Genomic DNA, 24124 nt, shown 5'->3' with positions numbered 1-24124 from the left:
GCCTGAGGTGCCGCCTTTCTCTTTTACACAGCTGACTCACATCAGTAATTGAAGGTATTTAAGCCCAGGGAAAGGTGAGCTCTGGGCCAGAGTGCCATGTGAATGGTTACAGCTAGTGAGCTGTGTGTTTACACTAAGTGAGCTGTGTGAGTGCTTGGTGGTTGCAGCTAGTGAGCTGCTGGTGCTTTTTGTGCCTATTGGTGGTTGCAGCTAGTGAGCGGTGTGTGCTCTGCTCCTACTTGGTGGGGAGTAGTGTGTTTGGCAATTCATCCTTCTCTGGCTTACTTCTCAGTTTAATTGACCAACGTTTGAGTTTTGTTTTGTTTCTTTAAATGGTGGTAGCGGCTTGTCCGTCTCTTTCAGTTAGTATCAATAGAAACTTTAATAAAACTCTTTAATTTAACCATTTTGCCTCTGTCTCCTTTTTCTGACCCGGACACATTTTGTTACTTCCCCTTCATCGCCTGGATCCTTTTAGGGGAACGTAACACACCCATTGCAATAAATCTAGCCCTTAAATAACTTTGCATTACACTGCTTTTCTGGCTTGCCTTTTAACGGTGAGTGCAACTATTTCATAAAGGTTTTGGTGCACCATAAACTCCAGCAGATAATTTTGTCACAATGAAAAACATTTTAGGAAAATAACAAGAAGTAAAAGAAGGAAACCCACAGAAGCAGAAAGGATAAGACGTGCGCCATATCTGAGACAATAACCAGGGCCAGACCGTTTCTGACACCTCGATCATATTTATTGTGCAACAACACGGCACCAGAGGATGTTTTTAATTTGTCTTGGGAATAATTCACAGGACTCAGATCAGCACACGGTCTACTCTCCAAAACCAGAACCAGAACAATAGGCTGAGATCATGGTGGACGATAAATATTCATCACTAGAACGATGAGACACAAACACAGAAGAGCCGTTTGTAACGGCAGGAGATGTAAGTACAAGGCTACGTCTGTCTCTATCAATAATTATCCCATATCATACAAAAGATATGACACATATAAACAGAATTGTCCAGGTTCATCCTGACCATCAACCTTTCTGACTGAAGATCACTTCTGCCAGCACCACAACACTTACTGCTAAACACATTTAAAGGACCAGTTCTGTGTTTTTACAGTTTTAGCTCACTTCATTTTAATGCTATAAACAAATGCTTCATAAAAACGTGACTGAAGAAATCCTCCAAAGCTCACTGTCACAGCACACAGATGAAACTCTGTACTTTACAAAAATAACACTGGCTGCCTGGAAGTTAAGAAAGACCATCCAAAACTCTAAAACATGACAGCTTTGTAAGAATGACCAACACCACGGTTACGCTCTAAGCTGAAACTGACTTTTAAAAGGTCACTTCTCTTTTTCTTACTTCTGTAATCCATGTATGAAGCAATTACTTGTCAATATTTCCTTCAATAGCACACAGTAATGTGCAAAAGTGTAAAGCTGCCCTTAATTTGTTTAATATTTTTGATTCAAAGTTTGGAATATTTTCTGAACAGTATGTCAAAGTCACGTCCTTAAGAAACAGGAAAACAGTTCAGCAGTGATGTGAGATATAAGATGATAACACCATCAGTCATGGGCTGGCTTTCCCACAGCACAAAGCTCAGCATGACATAAAAGTGTGGAATCATCAACAAATGGCAGAAACATTCAAGGAAGAGCTTTGAATGTCCTTCAAGAAGCCTGGAGAAGTGTTCCTGCAGATCCTCACACAGATGACCGAGAGCTGCTCAGAGAGTTCAGAGTGAGCTGAAGGATATAGGTCAGACCAAACATTCACTTACAAGCTAATTAAAACTGTGAAAGCTTTGTTTTTGCTTCATATTCTGTATTTTTTTAATGGATATTGGAATATTTGCACGTTTCAATGAATTGTTGCACCCATTTCCAGTTCTCCTGCAAATGTAAAATAATGAGGGCTTAAGACTTTTGCATAGTATCGTATATTTTAAAGTCAAACTGGATTCATTCTCATTCTCTCAGATTCAGGTCTTTTGGAGTGGAGGGCCCACTCCTGAAGACCTTCTATGACTCTGTGGTGGCCTCAGCCATCTTTTACGGTGTGGTCTGCTGGGGTGGCAACATCTCTGCCAGGGACAGGAAGAGACTGAACAGGCTGATCAAAAGGGCCAGCTCTGTTCTAGGATGCCCTCTGGACCCAGTGGAGGCGGTGAGTGACAGGAGAATGGTGGCTAAGGTGTCATTCCTGTTGGACAACATCTCCCACCCCATGCAGGAGACTGTGACAGCACTGAGCAGCTCCTTCAGTGGCAGGCTGCGGCACCCACGGTGTGGGATGGAGAGATTTCGCAGGTCTTTCCTCCCCACTGCTGTCAGACTCCACAACAAAGACTTTAACTGATCAAACACACACACCCACACATGTGCAATAACACTAAGTGCAATACTCCTTTCTGGCATCGTTGTATTTTTACTCAGTTGTGTACAGCATTTGTACTCTATTTTTATCCTATTGTATATTTTATTCTATTTTATTCTACTGTATATAGTATTTTATTTTATTTTATTCTGTACAGTTGTGTACTGTATTTATTCTTATTGTATTCTAATTTTTGCTTCAGAACTTTTGCACTGTCCACTTCCTGCTGTGACAAAACAAATTTCCCACGTGTGGGACTAATAAAGGTCATCTTATCTTATCTTATCTTATTTAAACATGGTGAAGGTGTTGATGAACTTACAGTGATTACATGGTTTCACACACAATCACCTGCCAATCAACTTTAAATGACATAAATACAGATGCAATTAAACTGCACATGAATCCCATAAACATGAAGCTCTGACCTCCTACATGACTGAAGGACTTCAGGTTTATCAATGACTGAATCAGTTGATCCTAACAGCTCCCATCGTGACAGACAGATAAATAAATCTACAACATTAAACACTAGAAATGAAATATATTAGCAAGACCTTCATAAAACCTGCGTTTAAAGTGATTCACATTCATGTGCTCAGACTGCCTCTCCTGCCTGCATGACAGGCAGTAAATTGAGGATTTGATCTGTTTAGAAGCTCAGGCCTGCAGCCTGTCACATCAAAGTCAAGCCAAAGTACGCTTTATTGTCATCTCCAGAATATCCAGTGATGAGCAGCTTCTATATACTTCCTGTTTCACTGTTGTTTCTTCTCCCAGCAGATGACTTTCTTATTTTGGAATCATATATTATATCTGAGGAAACCTGCTGTAAACTGCAGTCTGTGCACTTAATAAACAATGAAAATATATATTTTATGTTATTAAAATAAGATATGTAAAAGGACTTTGATGTGTGTGAGTGACTTCTATTGTTATATCATACACTGATTAGTTTTCTCTGAAATCTAAACAGAAGAAACAAAGAGGTATTCACCCTCCGCCTCTTCCTTTTCTCTGTACAAATATTATATTTTATTATAACTTTCTTGTTAAACAGAATTCAGATGATGGTGACAGTCTCACCCTGGCGGTTCAGCTCCTTTCCTCGTCCATCAGGTCAGAGGTCATTTCACTGTCTTCCATAAACTGCTGGAAGCCCAGAAGATTAAGGCAGCGGGTCCTTAAACTGAAGAGAACATTGATTACGACACAGAATCACAAACATAATTACATACAGTACTGTGCAAAGGTTTCATCAATCAACAAAATGCAGTGAATGAACAAAAGAGAAATCTAAATCACGTCACATTTTGACGTGATTTACACATCATGCATTTATTTCCTCACGCTTGGACTACTGTAACTCACTGTTGATGTATCTAAGCAAAGGTTCTCTGGATCGTCTGCAGGTTGTGCAAAACGCTGCCGCTAGGGTTTTGACAAAATCTGTATTCACATGTGACACCGTTGCTATCTCAGCTACACTGGCTTCCTGTTGAATTCAGAGGCCATTTTAAGATCCTGGTCTTGACTTTTAGATCAGAGATGTTGGCACCAGCCTACATCTCTGATCTGCTACAGCCCTACGTCCCTAGCAGGTGCCTCAGGTCATCTGATCAGGGCTTACTTGCTATAAAACAGACTAAGATCAGAACTAAGGGTGATGGAGCTTTTGCCACTGTGGCCCCTAGACTGTGGAACTCTCTCCCCCAAACCTTAAGAATTGTGGACGCAGTAGTTGTTTTTAAAAAAAACAACAACTCAAAACTCACCTTTTTAAAACTGCTTTTGGTTCATTTTTGCCTGTTTTATATTGTCTGTTTTATATTGTCTGTTTTACCTTTTTATGACTGGTTATCTTATGTGCAGCACTTTATGACTCTGTCTAGAAAGGCGCTATATATATAAAATTTTATTTACTTATTTATTTTTCTGAACGCATTCTTTGTTTACAGCGTTGTTGCATACCTGCCTAAACCTTTGGCACACTACTGTATATGTAACCGCTGTGTTCCTGCGATGAAAGGTAAAAAGAATGAAAGACCTCCAAGTAATTAACTTGCCCGCTCCAGTTCCTCTCCTACAGGGAATTGTAGAAAAGGGGAGAGGCCAAAGGGGTACCCCAAATTTAAAGGGTTGCACCAAAAAGGTGTAACAGCAGGTGTTTTACACAGTGTGGGTATTTACAGAGGTGTGAGCAGTCTGCAGCTTGTTGTGGTGGGAGATGGCCGAGTCCATGTGGATCAAACAGGGGAGGAGTGAGACGACAGGACAGCCTGCAGGAGGAAAACACCACAAAGTCACAAAACCTCCATCAAGTTGACTCCTCCATTATCTCCGGGTCAACATCTGGGTCACATGATATGTTGTTTAATAACACATTGACTCACTACACAACTCTCTGTAGTTTGTGTGCTTTAAGAAAATAAGAGGAGACTTTAAGGTCTTTTGAAACAGTACAAATGTTCACCCTGTATATGAGGAGGAACATTCCCGAAAGAAACACGTGTACTTGTGTCTTCTCTTGGTTTACAGGGATGTGTTTCCTCACCCTTTCCTCACCCTTTCAAGTACCCTCACAGAGTGGAGTGTCTTTGAACATGATGACCTAGAGACTCACACAACCGCAGGTTACATCAAGCACTGCATGGACACTGTCTCCACAGAAAAGCCTGTCCGGGTCTACCCCAAACGTAAACCCTGAATGACGAGTAAGGCTCAGGCATTGTTAAAGGCATGCAACTCAACACACAAATCTGGGGACCAGGACATGTACAGCAGAGCAAGAGCAGACCTTAAATAAGGCATCAGAGCAGCAAAGCTGGACTATTCAAACAATCTATCAGACCACCTCTGTGATAACAACTCCAGAAAGGTATGGGAAGGCCTGAAACACATCACCAATTACAAAGGCAATGGGACAAATATAGATAATATGGACATCTCATTAGCAGAGGAACTTAAGCACTTCTTTGCCCGCTTCGAGAAAACTGCAGTCACCCCCACCATGCACGACGCCCTGCCCACAGCCTCCTCTGAGCACAGTCCCCACACATTTAGCCTCCAAGAACATCAGGTCCACAATGTGTTCAGAGCAGTAAATCAGAGGAAAGCAGCTGGCCCTGACGGAATACCTGGTAGATTGCTCAAAGCCTGCGCCGACCAGCTGGCTCCCATGTTCACCAGACTATTCAATCTTTCCCTGTCACATGCCACTGTCCCTCACTCTCTGAAATCTGTAACAATAGTCCCCAAGTCCACCACCATCAGTAGCCTCAGCGACTACAGACCCATCGCACTGACTCCAGTGATTGCACAGTGCTTCGAGAAGCTGCTCCTAAGGCACATAAAGGACTGGCTCCCACCCTACAAAGCAAACAGGTCCACAGAGGATGCAATTTCCACTGCCCTTCACTCTGCTCTGCGTCACCTGGAGTATCCTGGGAAATCAGTAAGGATGCTCTTTATTGATTTCAGCTTGGCCTTCAATACCATCATCCCAGACATGGTATTGAAGTATAGACAAGCTTTTAAACCTAGACCCAGACCCCCCCGCTACATGTCCATGGATCAAAAACTTTCTCACAGGCCGTTCAAAATCAGTCAAGGTTGGCAACCGGAGATGATCCACCCTGTCACTCAGCACTGGCTCACCACAGGGATGTGTGCCGAGTCCACTCCTATACACCATCTACACCAGTGGCTGCACCCCCACGCACCCCTGCAACATCATCATCAAATTTGCAGACGACACCACTCTGATGGGGCTCATCACTAACGATGATGACACCTCCTACAGACATGAGGTCCAGCGACTGTCAGAATGGTGTAACTACAAAAACCTCACCCTAAACACCAAGAAAACAAAGGAAGAGGTCATGGACTTCCGAAAAACAAGAACTGATCCCCCTCCCCTCTCCATAAGAGGTGACTATGTGGAGATGGTGTCTTCCTTTAATAGTAGAAGTTTATATGCCAACTTTCACAACATAAGAGAATATTTAAGCAAATTTGCACATCCATTCAGTGTGATTGCAGTATCTGAGATGTGGATTAATATGGAGAAAGGAGTGGACTTTGAAATAGACGGATATGAACTAAATTTTATGAACAGAAAGAATAAGAATGGTGGGGGTGTGGCTTTGTTTGTGGACAAAAATTTAAAATACAGGGTGGTGGAAAAAATGACAGTGGTGGTGGACAACATATTAGAGTGTGTAACAATAGAAATTAGTATGGAAAAAAAGAAAAATGTCATTGTAAGTTGTATATATAGAACACAAGGTTCTTATATTGAAATATTTAAGGAGTGGGTAGATAAAACATTTATTAGGACAAATCAAAAAGGTATGTTCATTTGTGGGGATTTCAACATAGACCTATTAAATCCAAACAAACATAGTATGACAGATGAGTTTATTAATACAATGTATAGCATGGGACTCTGTCCAGTGATCACTAAACCCAGCAGGATTACAGCACAGTCGGCAACCTTAATAGACAATATATTTACTAATGAAATAGAAAACAGATCTATAAGTGGTCTCCTAATTAATGACATCAGTGATCATCTACCTGTTTTTGTAGTGTATGACAGCAATTACAGGAAGGTCAAACAGGAAAATACAACAAAATACAAACGAGTGAGAACAGAGGAGTCCATAAATGCATTTAAAAGTGATTTACTTAAGCAAGAATGGGAGATGTTGTATAAGGAAAAAAATATTGATAAAGCTTATGAGACTTTTTTAGGAAAATTTAAACTGTTATATGATAGCCGTTGCCCAGTAAAGAAATATAGCAAAAAACAAAAATATGCAGCGTGCCCATGGATCACAAAAGGATTACAAAATGCATGTAAAAAGAAAAATACCTTATATAGAGAATTTATAAAGAACAGAAGTACAGAAGCTGAAAATAAATACAAGAAATATAAAAATAAATTAACTAGTATTTTGAGGTCATGTAAAAAGGAATATTATGAGAAATTATTAAATATGAATAAAAATAACATTAAAGGGATTTGGAAAACATTAAATACCATCATTAAAAATGGTTCTAGGCAGTTAAATTATCCTTCGTATTTCACTGATAATGATAGAAATATTAGTAACATGAGTGATGTGGTTAATGAGTTCATTAAATTCTTTGTATGTGTTGGGCCAGACTTGGCTGATACGATTCCTGATATAACAAATTCTGCAGAGAAAGAAACTAAACTCATTGACCGTAATCCTCATTCAATGTTTTTAACGGTGGTAGAAGAAAAGGAAATCATTGATATTGTTGGGAAATCACAAACAAAAAATTCTACAGACTTTGATGACATTGATATGGAAATCGTTAAGAAAGTGATCGATGGCATCTCCAAACCCTTAACATACATTTGCAATTTGTCTCTACAAACTGGTGCATTCCCAACACAAATGAAAACAGCTAAAGTAATACCACTGTTTAAAAATGGAGATAGACACCAATTCACAAATTACAGGCCTGTTTCTCTACTTTCACAATTTTCAAAATACTGGAAAAAGTTTTCATTAATAGACTTGACAAATTTATAGATAAACATAAAATAATAATGGACAGTCAGTATGGTTTCATACCAAATAGATCAACATCCATGGCATTAATGGAACTAATTGAAAATATCACCAACAATATAGATCAAAGAGAATGCACAGTTGGTGTTTTCATTGACCTAAAAAAAGCTTTTGACACAATTAATCCTGAAATATTACTTGATAAACTGGAGTACTATGGCATTAGAGGAGTGGTGCTAGAGTGGGTAAGGAGTTACTTGAGAGACAGGCAACAATTTGTGAAGATTGGTGAATATCAATCAGAGTGCCTGGACATTGTTTGTGGAGTTCCACAGGGGTCAGTATTGGGACCAAAGCTGTTTATCCTGTACATCAATGATATATGTAAAACATCTGATATATTACAGTTTATTTTATTTGCAGATGATACAAATATTTTTTGTGCTGGAGAGAATTCACAGCAGCTTTTGGAAATTGTCACACAAGAAATGATTAAACTGAAAACATGGTTTGACAGAAACAAGTTATCACTAAATTTGAAAAAAACTACATTTATGTTATTTGGAAATTGTAAAAAAGATGCTGGAGCAAAATTGTTAATAAATAATGTTGAAGTAGAGCAAGTTTCTCATACAAAATTTCTGGGGGTGATAATAGATAACAAAATCTGCTGGAAACCTCACATAAAGCATATACAAGCTAAACTGTCAAGAAGCATCTCTGTACTGAGTAAAGCTAAACATTTTTTGCCTTCCAAATCACTCCAGGTATGTTACTGTTCACTTATATTGCCATATTTGGAATACTGTGTGGAAATCTGGGGAAATACATACAAAACTTCACTTCAACCATTATGTAAAATTCAGAAAAAAGCAATCAGGATGATTACTAAAGCAGGATTTAGAGACCACACTAACATCATGTTCTTGAAATTAAAAATTCTGAAGTTTATGGATCTTATAAAATATAAAACTGCAAAAATTATGTACAAAGCCAGATACAATATGTTACCAGGAAATGTACAGAGGATGTTTTTTGACAGAGAAGGGGACTATGAATTGAGGGGAAAATTAAATCTGAAGACTCTTAAAGCACTGACAAAGGTTAAAACCTTTTGTGTTACTATTTGTGGGGTAAAACTGTCGAACAGCTTTACTGTGGACCTACAGCAATGTTCAAGCATTAGTCAGTTCATAAAAATGTTTCGAAAACTGCTTTTGGAAGAATATGAAACTGATAAAGTTGATCACCCATTGTATATATAACTATGCTAAATTGTATCTAAATTATATCTATCACTGTAGCTATGTTTATACATGTCCTCCTTGTTTATTGTGTGGGGTAAGTGATGATGGGAATTAGGGGTAACAATGAATAGTGGGATTCAATAGAATGTTGAGCATGGGGTAGGGATTAATAAGTATGTTATACTTCTTCCTACTCCATTTCAGACTTAATAATTGTCATTTCATGTCATTTAGACTCTGTTTTATTTTATTTATTTTCTTTTTTTGTTTTATCTGAGCACATACGTGTGTGTATTTACATATATATTCGTATTTGTAAATGCAAGTATGTGTACTTGTGTATATATTGTTTTTTCTGTATATGTCTGAAATAAAGATACAATAACAATAACATTTGCTAATATGATGTAACACACGTGTTTCTTGGGTTTTTTTTGTATCTCATAAATTATAGCCCTTCACAAACACCTACTAACCAGTCAGAATGGTCATGGCGTTTTCCCACTTGTACCTCCCATATTTTTGTACACAGTGCGGAGTTGTGTAACTAATGAAAACTGTATCACATGTCATACAGCGGGCCAAATTACAGTTAGTGAGCAACTCCAGCTTGTTTTCTATTTTGAAACGTTTGAGCCTAGTAGGTTATGCAATACCACACCATAGCCAGCTAAAACACTCCCCGTTTACATCTGACTGTAGTGCAGATAACGCAGGTCAATTCAACCCTGGGAGGCTCCTAAATGCACCAGCTGAACTCTGAGACACGACTGACAAAATGACAATATTATAGATATCGTTCTGAGTTTTAATTAATCTGACAGTCAGTGGAGAAACCAGATAAGATGTTTAACTGGGTCGAGGAGTGGAACATCTCTTTTGCAGGCTGTGGATTCAGGAGCATTTACTACGTGGGAGCTTTGAGCTGTATCCTGGAGCGGGCTCCACAGCTGGTTCATGGTGCTTCTAAAATTTGTGGATCTTCCTCTGGGTGTCTCGTGGCTGCAGCTCTCACTGTTGGCATTCCCATTGGTGAGTCACATTTAATGTACACTGCAACTTACAGTTTGTCCAGCTCTTCAACAATTTATTTCTTAAAGAGAAATTAAAGAGGATTTCATAAATAAAATGTAACTGTTGGTACCATTCATGATACCAATAATTGATGTTTATTGCACTGCGTTGTATTTTTGTATAACATTTTTGTCTTTTTTTTCATTTGCACTTGAAGTACCTGTCCATTCATGAAGTTCAGGCATATCTCAAAACAAATGGTGTTGTAACTGACACTAGGCGGTGTATTTCACAAGTTCACTGACACACAAACAGCTGATACAACAGAGAGAGCAAATTCCATAGGTCGCACAGAATTCATGGTCAGGAGAGGAGACTGTAGGGAAAACAACTGCTGCACAATAAAAAAAAAAAACTTCCAAAGTCTTTTAGACATGTGGATAATGCAATGATACATCATAATGTCACTGGTTCTCTACATTAGCCTGAACATTTGGTTCTGCTGCATTTTCTCTCTCAGAACAGTTGTGTGCTGATATTTTAACCATAGCGAAGGAGGCCAGAAAACACATCCTTGGAGTTTTCCACCCAACCTTCAGCCTGCTCCGGACAGTCAGGGACTCCCTGCTGGAAAAGCTTCCAGAAGATGCCCACCTCCGGGCTTCTGGAAGGCTCTGCGTGTCTCTCACCCGAATAGCTGATGGGAAAAATGTTTTGGTGTCCGAGTTTGCCAGCAGAGAGGAGCTCATTCAGGTTGATCAGATTGGTGATTTTACAGAAAAATTGTTGGGATCTTTTAGGCTTCTCTGTTCTAGTGATCTAACCTCTTTACCTTTGCAGGTTCTCATGTGCAGCTGTTTTTTCCCTGTTTACTGTGGTTTCATCCCACCTTCATACCGTGGCATGGTCAGTTGAGCTTAACTTTTTTTGTATGCTTTCTTTGCTTTTACTGGTCTTATTATTGAAATAAATGAGTAGAGATTTCTGTGCCATAGACCATAGAGAATGGGAAAGAAAAAAATATCTGACCGCTTCAAAGCTACAGGAGCATTTTATTGCCAGATTTCAGGGGCAGGTTAATTTGGGAATCATAGAAGTGGAACGGGATATCATTCATATATCATATCAAATCCTTTCTCATCACGCCCAGTTGCAGTTGAGCGAAGACAACCATCTCAGCAGTCTCAGCAAGTTTCATAACATAACCTTACTAATCGGTCGGTGATGTTATGGTGGTCATGGCCATCTTATACAGTCTATGGCTTTCTTGGCTAAAAGATGCAATATCTGGAGGCTTTGTTACAGCCAAAGCTTTTAATTTTTTCTCCGCTCACACTTTAATTTTAAACTTATTCAAGGTTTACATAAGGTAAATGGAATAGAGCACACAGGTAAAGAGGCAAGCACACTGAAAATTATGATTGAGCATACAAACAGAGCACACAGCATACGTGTGATCTTTATTTGAGAGTAGTAATCCACCTTTACTTTATAAACGCTGTAGATGCTTTGTATATGAGGACAGTTCATGACATGTTTTTGTCACACTAGATCTACTTCGTCATCTCAGCTTGCCATCAATTTTGATCAGCTTTTCTTTCTTCTAAGCGCTACATGGATGGAGCACTGAGCAACATGATGCCGTTGTCTGAGCAGAGAAACACCATCACTATGGCCCCGTTCTCAGGCGAGAGTGACATTTGCCCCAGAGAAGGGTCCTACAATTTCTTTGAAGTCCACTACGGAAACGTCAGCATTCAGGTCAACACTGGGAATGTATATCGAGTCTGTACATCCTTCCTTCCCCCCAGACTTGAGGTGGGTTCATGTCCAGAGCTCATGACTTTAAAGCAGTAGAGTGTAAAGTAATGTTTAACTTTTTTTTTTTTGTGAGACAGAAGCTGGCTGAGATATGCCACAATGGCTACATGGATGCTTTTTGTTTCCTGAGAGAGAAAGGTGAGATTTTTCCACCTTCATTTTCTTTAGCTTTTCTGGTTTACACCATAAAGTGACAGCAAAACATGTTATCAACCAACTGTCTCAGATCTGCTTACAGCACAAAATATTCACAGCAGTGCAGTGGTAGGAGCCAAATCTCCTTGCTGTGAGCAGATGAAGGAAGTGGGTCAAGCAGAAGAGAGGATGATGAAGTGTCACAAGGAAAACCATCAGTGGCTGGACCATAGAGTCATTGAGAATCTCCCAGTGACTATCAAGAAAAGTAAGGAGGTCAAGTGAGACAAGCTGATCATCAGATGTACAGAAGTTTTTCAAAAGAGCTATTGTAAGACTTTATTTTAATTGAAAAAAGTTGTCATTGTAAGAGTGCTGGTTCAAATGGTAAAGAGGACACAGAAATGGAACAGGTAGAGTGTAATGATTTGGAATGAACATAAAACAAAACAATCATCTTTATGTTCGACTTTCATGGCCACTGGTCCTGGATAAACCCCAGTGGAGGTGGGTGCGCTGACTCACAAAACACCAGTTGTGGTGTACAAACCTAAACAAGGGGTCCTGAAAGCCTTTTCAAAGATTAACTTCTGACAGTTAATGACATTTAGATAGTTAAATTGATTATGTTAATGCTAACAAATTGAAAAAGTATTACATTAGGAGGGCATTACTTGCATCCACCATCTTGATACTGCTGTATTCTTCAAGGTAAGAAGATAGAGGAATCTAATGTAACTCATAATCAAATAATCATGAACTATTTCTTTACATTAACTGTTAACCAGATAAATAATCTAAAGATTAAATATTAACTTTCAACTTACGAAATCCTCTCTGCTTTTAGTACAATGGTAGGGTAGGCTGTAACAGTCTTTCTGATCTATTCAGTGGATTTATATAGACTGCCAGGTCTGTCCACTGAGCAGCAGAATATGATGTAATCTTAAGACTTCAAACTAGTGATTTAAATTTCCCATTTTATGTAAAATGTATTAAATTGAGGTTTAAATGAACAATGTCATTTATCCCACACACTAGGTCTCTCACAGGTAGCATGATACATAATTTTATGTAATTTCCACCCTTTGTGTGTCTGTGTTAGTTCTATGTGAGGCATGCAGGGATAGTCATGATGGTGGCAGCAGGTGGCCGCATTACAGGGACTTCCTGACAATGAATTTGTTTACGTATCTACTTACCTTCCTCATCTTACCTGTTGAGCTGACCATCTTATTTACCAAAAGGTAAAGTGTGAACAGTTTGATCCGAGACTAATACCCTATTCTCTACTGGGCTTTGGAATGAACTTGGGTTAACAACAGCAATTAGTACTTCAATTTCTTTCTTTTTTCTGTGTTTTACTGTGACAGCATGGTGTCATTCAGCTGTACAGCACTTTGCAGACTGTTATTGTGGTCTGCAGATTTCTACAGGCAGAAATGGAGCATTAGCAATGATAGTATCAACAGGTATGTGTACATAAAAATTCACAATTTTACCTTTAAAAAAAAACTGATTTAACCTTAGGACTATTAAATCTCATTTTTGGCTTTTACATATGCCATGTCTTTGTCACTCCAACAAACTGTATGTGTTGCTAATATTATAAGGAGGTAACATTAATGAAAAGCTCATCCTTTGTGTGATGATGATTTTCAGCTTTTTCCTCTTCATATTCTTCAGCGCATCTCGAGAGACTAACTGCATCTGCAGGTCATCTGGTTCAGACAGCAGGAATCAGAGAGGACGAGACATAAATACACAAACTCTGAAATCAAAGATGACCTCAGATTCTAAAATGAATCTCTGCTGGGACACCAATGGCAACATGGAGCTTATGCCCCCAGTCTCAACTAGAACTGCATCTGGCCAGGTGATGTTAAACACACCAGCAAAGGGACATGTAATCAACCATAAACAAAGTGGAAAAAAGATTGATTAAAGGAAACCAACAAAGGAAAACAAACAAACAAAAAAACTTCAGCATTTGCTGAACTTACTGACATCTTATCAACACCATGAGTCGAAGTGTAATGTACAACAGGAAAATAAAAAGAACGCCTTTTTCTTCGCAAAGATTGAATAGCTACCATGTGATATTGAAACAAAGGTAAAACAAAAGTATAGAAAAAGCATCATCAGTACATTTTATTGGACAAATGAGTCATTCCGTGTGACCGATATAATCATAAACATAACATAATTCTACAATTCCTAAATCAAATCAAATCAAATCAAATAAAACCCATTAAATGTTTCGTAACATATTTAAAGGCTGGTGAGACGATGCCTCTGCAGGACCTCTGACATCGAGTCATCATTTTGCATCTCATCAGTTCATAGCACCATGAATGTAACATATTAATGCTAACCAAGTCCTCCCTGCAAACAGAGGATCACACAAGCTCACACTGATCAGTCAATTTATAAAATAAAATTTCTGGAGTTTATCTGCTGTTTAAACAGCAGATGTGAAAGTTCTCATTTACTGCATTGCAGTGCAGTGCAGTACAGTACAGTACAGTACAGTAAAAAGGCAAAACAAAGGTTTAAATGATGTGTGACTGTCTTTGAAAAGACAGTCACACATCATTAGCCACTTTCAGACAAGTATTAATTTGCATTCATCTAACAGCATCTTATCAATGTGCACCCCTGGTCACTCTGTTATAAAAGTCAGAAGGGCAATCCTTTTGGGCCAAACCTAGTAATATTTACGAATCAATTTAAGAAACAGACAGTATAAAAATTGGTGCTGAAGCGCCTTAAACCAAAGGCCAGCATAATGATTCATGTGGTTGCAAAAAAAAATTCTCTGGAATAACGGTATGTGTGAATAAAGCTCTGAGGAACATTACCATCACTTATGTCAGGACAGAGCACCATCGATGTTGAACCGTGTCTGAAAGAGGCTATTGTCAAGTCCCTGATTTCACATATTTAAAAAGACTGCAGTGAAGACGATCATGCTGTATATGTTTACAAGATCACAAAGAATTAAAAAGGTGCAGAAAATATATTCTGCAAATTTTCTAAAAAGTCCACTACATGGTTTTTTTTTATATATTCCACTCAGACATTAATTAAAAAGGAATTCTAAAACCTGACAAAAAAAGAGGTAAGAGCTAAGTTTGCTCAAGTCTCTGTGTGTAGCACAGGCAAGCCCTTTTCCTCATATGCTACCATCTTTTGGTCCGCTGCCTATGTCTGGAATCTGATCTGCAAACGACTGGGTCATCCACTGTCCGTCCGGGAGCTGGCCATCAGCTGTTTGTGATACAGTCGCCTCCTGTGCTCCTGGGGGTGGAGAACACAGAAACAGAAGCATTTTTCTATGCATGTAAGATGTGAACTAATGATGCCTGTAGCAAAGTTCATGCTCATGGTAGGGCTGCACAATTAATCGTTAGAAAATCGCGATCTCAATTCATACTTATGTGCGATCTCATTTCCAAATGACAACGATTTTAAAAAAAAGAAAAGAAAAAAAAGATGACGATTGTACCGCATTTTGATCCGGGACATAATCTGCATGAAAACAAGCGCTCACTCTTCCTGCTCAACAAATGACAAGGGCGGAGCCTTATACCACGTAATACCGAAGCCAGCTGGCAGGGAAAAAACAACGGAGAGCACGTGAGAGATGACGAAGCTGTAAAGGCCAAGAAAGTGACAGGAGAAAATCCGTTCCGGTCAACCACATCAATAACGGGAACCTTATACAGCGCTTCCCCATACCCGTCGAACTCCCGCAGGCACAAAGAAATTACGGAGGCTATCACTTATCACCTGGCTAAAGATATGGCTCCAATCAACACTGTGCAAAACCAGGGATTTAGGAAAATGATCAACACACTAGACAAACGCTACACAGTGCCGTCCCGCAACTATTTTTCAAATGTTGCACTACCTGCTCTATACACGCAGTGTCGAGCAACGGTGGAAACGGAATTACAAGCAGTACAACATTTTGCAGCAACGACAAAATGTGAGACATTTATTGTTTTTATGTTCAGTCTCAACTGTTACAAAGTTGATGTGCAGTTAATAAGTGCAATAAATATTTATACTGGAAAAGAAAATCGTGAGAGAATCGTGATCTCAATTCTAAGCAAAAAAATCGTGATTCTCATTTTATGCAAAATCGTGCAGCCCTAGCTCATGGTTACTCCATCTCCTGGCCAGGATTGTGCCATCACTTTAAGACAAATTACACATGTCCATGCAATTACATAACACTACATTCACATCTGAGTAACAGACGGACTTATAAAAACTCAAATTTATACAAAGATTTATGCAAATTATACAAACTCGAGTGTCTCAACAGGTGGAGAATACAACTACCTGAAACTAGAAACCATAAGTGCTGAGCACTGTAGATGAATGTTGGGTGCATCCGAGCTCGCCCTCAGGCTCACCTATCTGAATGACTTGCCTGTATTTTCAGCAGATGAAAACGTGCAGTGACCGTTGCTCTGGCTTTCAGCTTGGCTTCCTTCAGGTCCCCTCTCGACATATGCTCCGCCATAGGCATCTTCATAACCAGGATCATATTGTTCTTCCTTTATTGCCAGCCTCTTGGCATCCTCTGTTGATAAAAAAGGGGAAGAAATAACAAAATGCTTTAAAAAATTAATAAAATAGACAGGATATTAAATTAATGACTTCACTCATTTTAGTGGCTTTGAGGCATTTCTACAATATTAAAAGTAGGGAAAGTACCTATGGTAAATAACAGCGTAGTAGTTTTACTTCAGATTTTTTTAAAATTGAATTTTAATTAAAATTTTTAATTAAAGCCGCTGTAAAGGTACTTAGTGGTGAAATTCAGGTTAGACAGGCAAGTAACACATTTTTTTAAAGAAAAAACAAAACAAAACCCAAACACACACACACACACACACACCCCTGGTCACGCTTATATGGGCTCAAAATGTGGTCATAAATATTTTGTACTTGTAAATCAGTTTTGTATGTGTAAAAAAATTTGTGCGTAGCGTAAAAAGATTTGTATGTGTAAAAAGATTTGTGTGTGTGTAAAAAATTTTGTATTTGTAAAAAGAATTTGTGCGTCGTAAAAAGATTTGTATGTGTAAAAAGAATTTGTGCATGCGTAAAAAGATTTGTATGTGTAAAAAGATTTGTGTGTGGACTTAGCCAAAAACCCCCTGCAAGTTACAAGTACGAATTTTGACCCTATTTTTTCTTCCTGTCATCTGATTGGTCAATGTCATGTCAATCACAAATGTAACAATCCAATCAGAGGACAGATGGGTTTGGCTGTCGGAGGGGCACTTTTTTTGAACTGCAGGTCCTTGAAGGGAATAAATGCCCTTTACATGCCAACCCAGCGTTTTCCTTCCTCACCACAAAGGAAAACAGTCTGTGGTCGTCCGAGTTTGGTGATTTTTGTGTCACAGGTCTACGTGCTTTATACAGGGACTTCCACAGGCTTTTCAACAGCGCTGCGGACCGCGGGGGGCAGTGTTTTGGAAATGACAGTCTTCATTACAAAGCTTTCTTCGTTATGAATTAGCATACATGTTTTTATTGAACATTTGAAGAACTAGCAAAAACAGAAACTGTTGTAGAGGACATAAAGTCAGAGATAGAAACGACAAGGAGCAGGTGCATCTAGTACAGGTAGAGCTGCTGCAAAACCCACAGAGCTCAGCAGCCAGCGCAACAAATTCTGGATCCTTTGCTTTTTAGTTAGCAGTTAGCATTAGCAGCACATCCTGCGTCTGATGTGAAAGGACCTTTATGCTGCGCACTGTGACTCACAGCAATGGTCCCGGGTCAGCCCTGACTTTGTGTTAAACTAATCCTAAAGTAATAATGGTATTTCTAACCACTGACATACCACAACTTTATCCTTTCAACAGCTGCTGAAAGTAAGGGACCTAGCTGCTATCGGATATTTATATAGAGATCCTCCAGCTTCAAACTGTATTACCCTTCAAGGACCTGCAGTTCAAAAAGTGCCCTCCGACAGCCAACCCCATCTGTTCTCTGATTGGATTGTTACATTTGTGATTGACATGACATTGACCAATCAGATGACAGGAAGAAAAATAGGGTCAAAATTCGTACTTGTAACTTGCAGGGGGTTTTAGCTAAGTCCACACACAAATCTTTTTTACATACAAATCTTTTTACGCACGCACAAATTCTTTTTACACATACAAATCTTTTTACGCACGCACAAATTCTTTTTACAAATACAAATCTTTTTACACACACACAAATCTTTTACACATACAATCTTTTTACGACGCACAAATTCTTTTTACAAATACAAATCTTTTTACGCACGCACAAATTCTTTTTTTACACATACAAATCCTGATTTACAAGTACAAAACTGATTTACAAGTACAAAATATTTATGACCACATTTTGAGCCCATACGCTTACCCTTGGCCAGCTGAAGGTCAAATGTGTAGTTGACCTCTTGGATCTCTGTGCTTTTTTGGACACCCTTCAGCTGGTCTCTGAGTTCTCTCAGTTTGATGTAGAAGTGGACTTTGTCCTGAGCACGAGGGAATTGGGCGCAACGAGCGCTGGATGAAGGCATCAGAAACAAAGCCTGCAAAGAAACAAACTCTTAAGTAATGTCTTCAGAATGAAGTATCAGTTACTTTTAAGTATCACACTTTTTTAAAAAAATGTCTTACAGTTCTTAATTTTCTACTTGTCTATATTGATTTCCTTTGATATGAATATGTTGATCATATCACTTCTATCACAAAATATAAAGACTTGCACATTCACTTTTGGGTCAGTTCCTATAATTACAAATTTAAGCCTTTATGAACAAAATACTAGAAAAATCCTACATTTTATTTTTGGCATGTTAATATTATTTTCACACTTTGAACATTGTCTATTAAATTTATTGAATAAATACAAATAAAAGATGAAAATATTTCTAAAATATTCTTGAAGAACAGCATGTATCTGTATCATTTCCACCAACATCTGAAGAAACCTTTAAAAACTTGACTGAAAACTGAGTTCTCACCACGTCACAGTCGGGGATCTTGTGTGGCTGCAAACCAAATTCAAGTTTTTGTGGTTTTTTACCAAACAGTTCTCTGCAGAACATTTCATAGATGCCTGGAGACAAAAGAAGATTACTATTAGCTTAACTGACTTAAGCAAACCGTTTCATGGTCACCATTGTTCTTTGTTAGTAGGTGGACTTACATTTTCCATTGAACACAGCAATAAGGGGCTTGTATTTTTTCAGCTTCTCCACAAGAATTTTGCCTCCTTCACGCAACTCTTTACTGGTGAGATGAAATGAAAGAAAAAGGTTTACGAAACCTGTAAAACATTTTTTTTCTAATATGATAACTGAAATCTTTTACAGTCATATACCTTGAAAGATCTTTGCTCCCTGGTGTTGCCCTGGCCACCATGTTGGTGAAGCCCATTTTATACTTAACAGGTAGGACGGTGTCATGCATGTGGTTGAGCTGCTCATCAGTAAATCCAGACAGAAACAAACACTTCCCTGAAATCAAAAAGTGACCAGGTGATTCAGCAACAAAGGCTAATAAATACTGACATTTTACTGAAGCTGGAGTACCCAGAAGAATTCCATACAGGAAGAGAATTTACAAACTTCACAGAGAAAGGACATGCTTTATTCTGTAAGGTAAAAATCTGCACCACTGTGTCAGCAAATCAATAACCTTTCTGAAGCCCAGGATCCATTTTTATGTTACCATAAGACAACTCAAAATAATTACAGTATCATAACTTACAGAAATGATTTCCAGGACCTGGAAACCATCGTCCAATGAAAGCTGCCATCAGACCTGGATTGATACCAATCTGAAAGCAAACCAGTGATGTCAGCCAAGCTTATGTTCACATTATGGTCTAGCAGTGAACTAGATATAATATATAATTATCCAACTAAAAAGTAAATCTTACAATGACATAGTCCAGGTTGTAGTCCAGTAGGTCTGGTAGAGTCTTTTTCATGACCTCCTCCTCTGACATGCCCTTGAAGCGGTCTACTTTCCTCTTCACCTTCTTGAAAGTTTCATCAATCTTCTCCTGTTTCCCATCAGCCTGAGCTGCCTTTTTGGGCTTTGGACCTGGTTTTGCTTTAGGTGCATTTGGGTCTTTTGGTGGCTTTCGTGCCTTCGGGACTTTTGGTGGTGTGGGTGCCCCTGGTTGCTTGGGTTGAGCTGGTCTGCCTCTCTTTTTAGCTGGAGCTACAAGAATTGAAAAAACAAAAATAAAAAAAAAGGTAAGAGACCATGATGTAAGTACTGTTGTAAGTCATTTGCTCTTGTGTGGTGTTAAACTGCAGTTTTGGCAGACTATTTCTATATATCATCATGCCTTAATATACAGCAAATACATTATATGAAAAAGAAAAAAAAAACATCATATATAATGGTAAGGCTGTCACATTAAACTAACATTAGGTCCTAAACTAAGGTTAAAGTGCAGCAAGGGGAAAAAAAGTTTATAACCCAAAGTAGATTTTTCTTTGTGAACAGGCTGCGGTCAGCTGCCCTAGCAAAGCTTCCTCCTTCCTCCAACTCATCAATGCATACTTTACACAACTGACTTACTGACTACACAATATTCATGCTTTGGTTAATAAACTTACTTCCCTTGTCACTGTCTATGAGCAAAAGGAACTCTGAGCGACCGTAGGAAGGAGGAAGCTTTTAAAGCTGAGCACATCATGCTTAGGTATAGCTCCAGCCAATTTACCTGTTCCTGCTGAACATCATGGAGCAGAAAACAAAACATAAATGCCTAGTGCCCAGATAGGCAATTTAACTCAATGTTTTGATGACCCCTATCAGACTAAATTACCTATTAACTGAAGGAATATCATTCCAGCCCATTTTAAACCCTGATCCTAACTTATAACTAGGTGTTAACGCAATAAATATATCAAAGTACGTTTTGTCAAGTTGGTAGGTTCTAGCTGATCCATCATGGGTTCCGGATTAACCATGTTTGCCATAGCTGGCTCTCCAGCTTGATGCTCTGTATAGTGAAACTGATGTTCAGGAATGACGTCTGAATATTGAGCCTGGAGAGCTTGAAACTGCTGGGCAGACCGAACCCTGAGGTGGAGGGAATTCAGAAAAACAAAACAAAAGCAAAAAATGGGTAAGTATTATTATAACAATCAAGCTGGCTGTGTGAGATTCACTGTGGAGTTAAAACAGATGTTAGCTGGATTACATAAACCATGTGCTTTTTGTTTAGGTCTTTTCGTATTTAGTTGAGCGGTGATAAAAGAGCAAACACATTGATTTTAATCATCTAATTACAAGATCCCACGTTTAATTTCAAGCATTTCTGAGAGTAGTGCAACTTCATAAACTATTTGGTATAGCACAAACAGATTAAATCTAATTAAAACTAAACAAAAACATCAAAAGCCTTAGTGGTTCTGCTATAAAGTAGGTTTATTGTGAATTAAATTACTTCTAAATATAGTAGGTAGAGCAGAGAAACTGGCACCTGACTCTATACTCCTTACAAAACATTTAATATATATGTCCATCAAGGATTGCAGAATGGGAATATATAGATCACCCAACTGTTGGCAGAAATAATTCCAATGTTAGGCTGAATCCACACTAATGTTTTCATTTTAACATGTTCACCTGGATGTTGTATTTTACCACAGTTTGAGATATGACCTCCATCTATAATTAGATGGAGATCACATCTGATAATGATTGTCAACACCAGAGTTTCTACTCATGCGTTACATGACTGGATTGCTTGACAGTTCTAAAAACTGGAAATTTTATTTTATTTTTTATGATTGGGGTATTTTTTCCCCAAACACAAAGATCTTTAAATGGTATTAGTTAAAATATCTTAGTATCTACAAAGAAGCAAAAAATAAAATAAAATAAAAACAAATGAGTAAAGGCTGTGATTTACTAAAATCATAGGTAGCTTTGTGCTGGTGTAAAAGGTGCAAGTACTACATAGGAAGAACAGTAGCAAAAAGTAAGACCAGATTTTTTCTTCCTTGGACCAAACAATGAAAGAAAGGCATCATAGCCCAGCTGAGATTCTTTGATCATTTTCTGTGATCAAAGTAAAAACAAAACAAAACGTCAAACAGGCAACTATGTGCACATGCTTTCATTTCATAGCATCACACTTTGCCAGTTAGAGGGCTGCTGACATAATCTGGGTCCAGTCTGGCCACACTGTGGTGAGGAGGAAGACTCACCACTGTTGAAGGTACTCCGGAGATACAACAGGCAGTGATCCATTCAGCTTTTCTTCCATCTTTTGGGTGGTTTGACTTTATTAAATAAATCAATACGGATGTTGAAGAAACACAGCTAGGTAATGTACATGTGGTTTAACATATAAGAGTTTGGCAGTACATGAAATTGAACGCATGTGGCAGCATACTTTAGTCAGGCTGTGGAGATGTACAAAACATAAACCAAAACACAAACACCAACAAAAGATAACTTAAATGGCCGTGACACATTAAAGTCCAATTACTAATAGCCGAATAGATTTAGTATTTATAACAGTGGATATTTTAAATAGAGCATACAGTGTACACCTGCTAAAATGTTTACCCTTTTCTTCCATGGCTATGCTAACTAACAAGCTAACATGAATTAAAACGGTTATACATTTCCTGTTTTAAAACAGGTGTAGAATACGACGCAATGAGGTAAAAGTTCGCGTTTGTGGCTATCAATTCAGATAATGTCTATTTGTGGTAATATAAATGTTAAGATTTAACGCTATTCAGTAGACGTGCCACAAGTACAGCTAATGTTAGCCAACAGCTAGCCGGGTAGTTAACTTAGCATGGATGAATGGCTTCGCTTCCACTAAGACTTCTCCCCAAGAAATTGTAAACAATTTCTTAATATCAATACACGTAAAACATACCTGTTGAGGGCACGGATGAAGCACTTCTTTTACGGTAAGATGGTTATTTTTTTTCCATATATTCACACACTTCTATTCATAACATTTGAGGTGGAACAGATGCAACAAAGACATGACAATCCTGCTACTCAACTTTGACACCGGAACATCTTAAGGTTAAGATGTAGGGGTGACTAGGAAAACTGTCGGTTATTGTAATAGGGGAAAAATAGCCCTATTGAATATTTCTGCGCCATGAAATATTTTCTACATGTTATTTTTATAAGCATATCGGAGAATAGTGTTTTTAATGCAAATTTGACTGTATAAATCGTTAGAAATTAAAACGACACGCCCCTATTTTCGGATTGGTATGAGCTGCTCGGTTTAAACTCCGTGAGGTTGCTGTCTATTGGTTGACATCCGTGCCTAATTTTGCAATTTGGTGCAGTATTTCTATATTTAAATATTTTATTTACAACTAACATTACTACAGCTATGACAAAACAAGGAAAAATAAGAGGACAGTTTCGTTGTTTTTACAGAATTAATTAGAAATGATGATTCGTAACAATAAAGTAGTAACAGCTCAGCTACCACAATTGCAGCATCTTACAGGCTTAAAGACTCCATTGACCTACATTTCTTGATTATTATTATTATTCTTATTTATTAATTATTAGTTATTTATTATCTCCATTATTAAATCCATACTGGATGCAAGAAGTTGTGCAAAAATCAGTAAATCTAGCCTGCTAAGAGCATGTTTTCAGGAGACTATATGCAAATTAACAGTGACTATCCCGCTTTTCAAAATGAGAATCATTATTCACTTTAGAAGCCTAAACATTTTCACACTCAAGTGTTTTTTAAGACCAGTGCAGAATAAAAATGCACAATTCTCACAAAATCATGAATCAGGTATTTTGATGCAAGTGTTTCATTCAAGGCTTTCAATAAGCAAGAGAGAAACTCTAAATAACAAAATGCTCCTGTTCTCATCAAGCTTTGAAAATATGTATTTTAACTCAAAAATAAACATTCTTCAGTCTTT

General features: G+C 38.2%; 2 protein-coding genes across 5 annotated transcripts; one reads left to right on the top strand and one right to left on the bottom strand.

Annotated features, from left to right (window-relative positions):
• Nucleotides 1-9892: 9892 nt before the first annotated feature.
• LOC116313958 (patatin-like phospholipase domain-containing protein 2) lies at nt 9893-15204 on the top strand. Of its 3 annotated transcripts, none has more exons than XM_031731813.2 (9): nt 9893-10224; nt 10727-10959; nt 11047-11112; nt 11815-12024; nt 12105-12165; nt 12254-12430; nt 13268-13409; nt 13536-13634; nt 13849-15204. In XM_031731813.2, exons 1-9 carry the CDS (start codon nt 10038-10040, stop codon nt 14105-14107), a joined length of 1434 nt encoding a protein of 477 aa, XP_031587673.1. In that variant the 5' UTR covers nt 9893-10037; the 3' UTR covers nt 14108-15204. The 3 variants fall into 3 exon arrangements, with proteins under 3 accessions (XP_031587673.1, XP_031587674.1, XP_039471404.1); XM_039615470.1 differs by having other exon boundaries at nt 9894-10224; nt 10732-10959; XM_031731814.2 differs by lacking the exon at nt 13268-13409 and having other exon boundaries at nt 13849-14072.
• Nucleotides 14290-23247, bottom strand: LOC116313959 (G/T mismatch-specific thymine DNA glycosylase-like). 2 transcript variants are annotated; one of them, XM_031731815.2, is made up of 11 exons: nt 23092-23247; nt 22406-22480; nt 21106-21272; nt 20113-20399; nt 19941-20010; nt 19552-19687; nt 19378-19460; nt 19193-19287; nt 18586-18757; nt 16604-16756; nt 14290-15462 (listed from the first exon to the last, which is right to left on the bottom strand). In XM_031731815.2, exons 2-11 carry the CDS (start codon nt 22462-22464, stop codon nt 15338-15340), a joined length of 1347 nt encoding a protein of 448 aa, XP_031587675.1. In that variant the 5' UTR covers nt 22465-22480; nt 23092-23247; the 3' UTR covers nt 14290-15337. The 2 variants fall into 2 exon arrangements, with proteins under 2 accessions (XP_031587675.1, XP_031587676.1); XM_031731816.2 differs by lacking the exon at nt 22406-22480 and having other exon boundaries at nt 23092-23240.
• Between the last annotated feature and the right edge of the window lie 877 nt (nt 23248-24124).

This window comes from Oreochromis aureus, linkage group 7 (assembly GCF_013358895.1).
Source record: "Oreochromis aureus strain Israel breed Guangdong linkage group 7, ZZ_aureus, whole genome shotgun sequence".
Taxonomy (NCBI): domain Eukaryota; kingdom Metazoa; phylum Chordata; class Actinopteri; order Cichliformes; family Cichlidae; genus Oreochromis; species Oreochromis aureus.
Note: the sequence above shows the minus strand (reverse complement) of the source record. Positions and strands in the feature narration are given on the sequence as shown.

Bases quoted from the DNA above. Each gene is read 5' to 3' on its own strand.
- LOC116313958 (XM_031731813.2), top strand. From the start codon at position 10,038: ATGTTTAACTGGGTCGAGGAGTGGAACATCTCTTTTGCAGGCTGTGGA. The intron at 10,225-10,726 runs GTGAGTCACATT...TTTCTCTCTCAG, and splicing joins CACTGTTGGCATTCCCATTG to AACAGTTGTGTGCTGATATT. The intron at 12,025-12,104 runs GTGGGTTCATGT...TTTGTGAGACAG, and splicing joins TCCTTCCCCCCAGACTTGAG to AAGCTGGCTGAGATATGCCA.
- LOC116313959 (XM_031731815.2), bottom strand. From the start codon at position 22,464: ATGGAAGAAAAGCTGAATGGATCACTGCCTGTTGTATCTCCGGAGTAC. The intron at 20,400-21,105 runs GTACTTTGATAT...CAATTCTTGTAG, and splicing joins ACCTACCAACTTGACAAAAC to CTCCAGCTAAAAAGAGAGGC. The intron at 15,463-16,603 runs GCAAGTCATTCA...CTCCACCCCCAG, and splicing joins TTCATCTGCTGAAAATACAG to GAGCACAGGAGGCGACTGTA.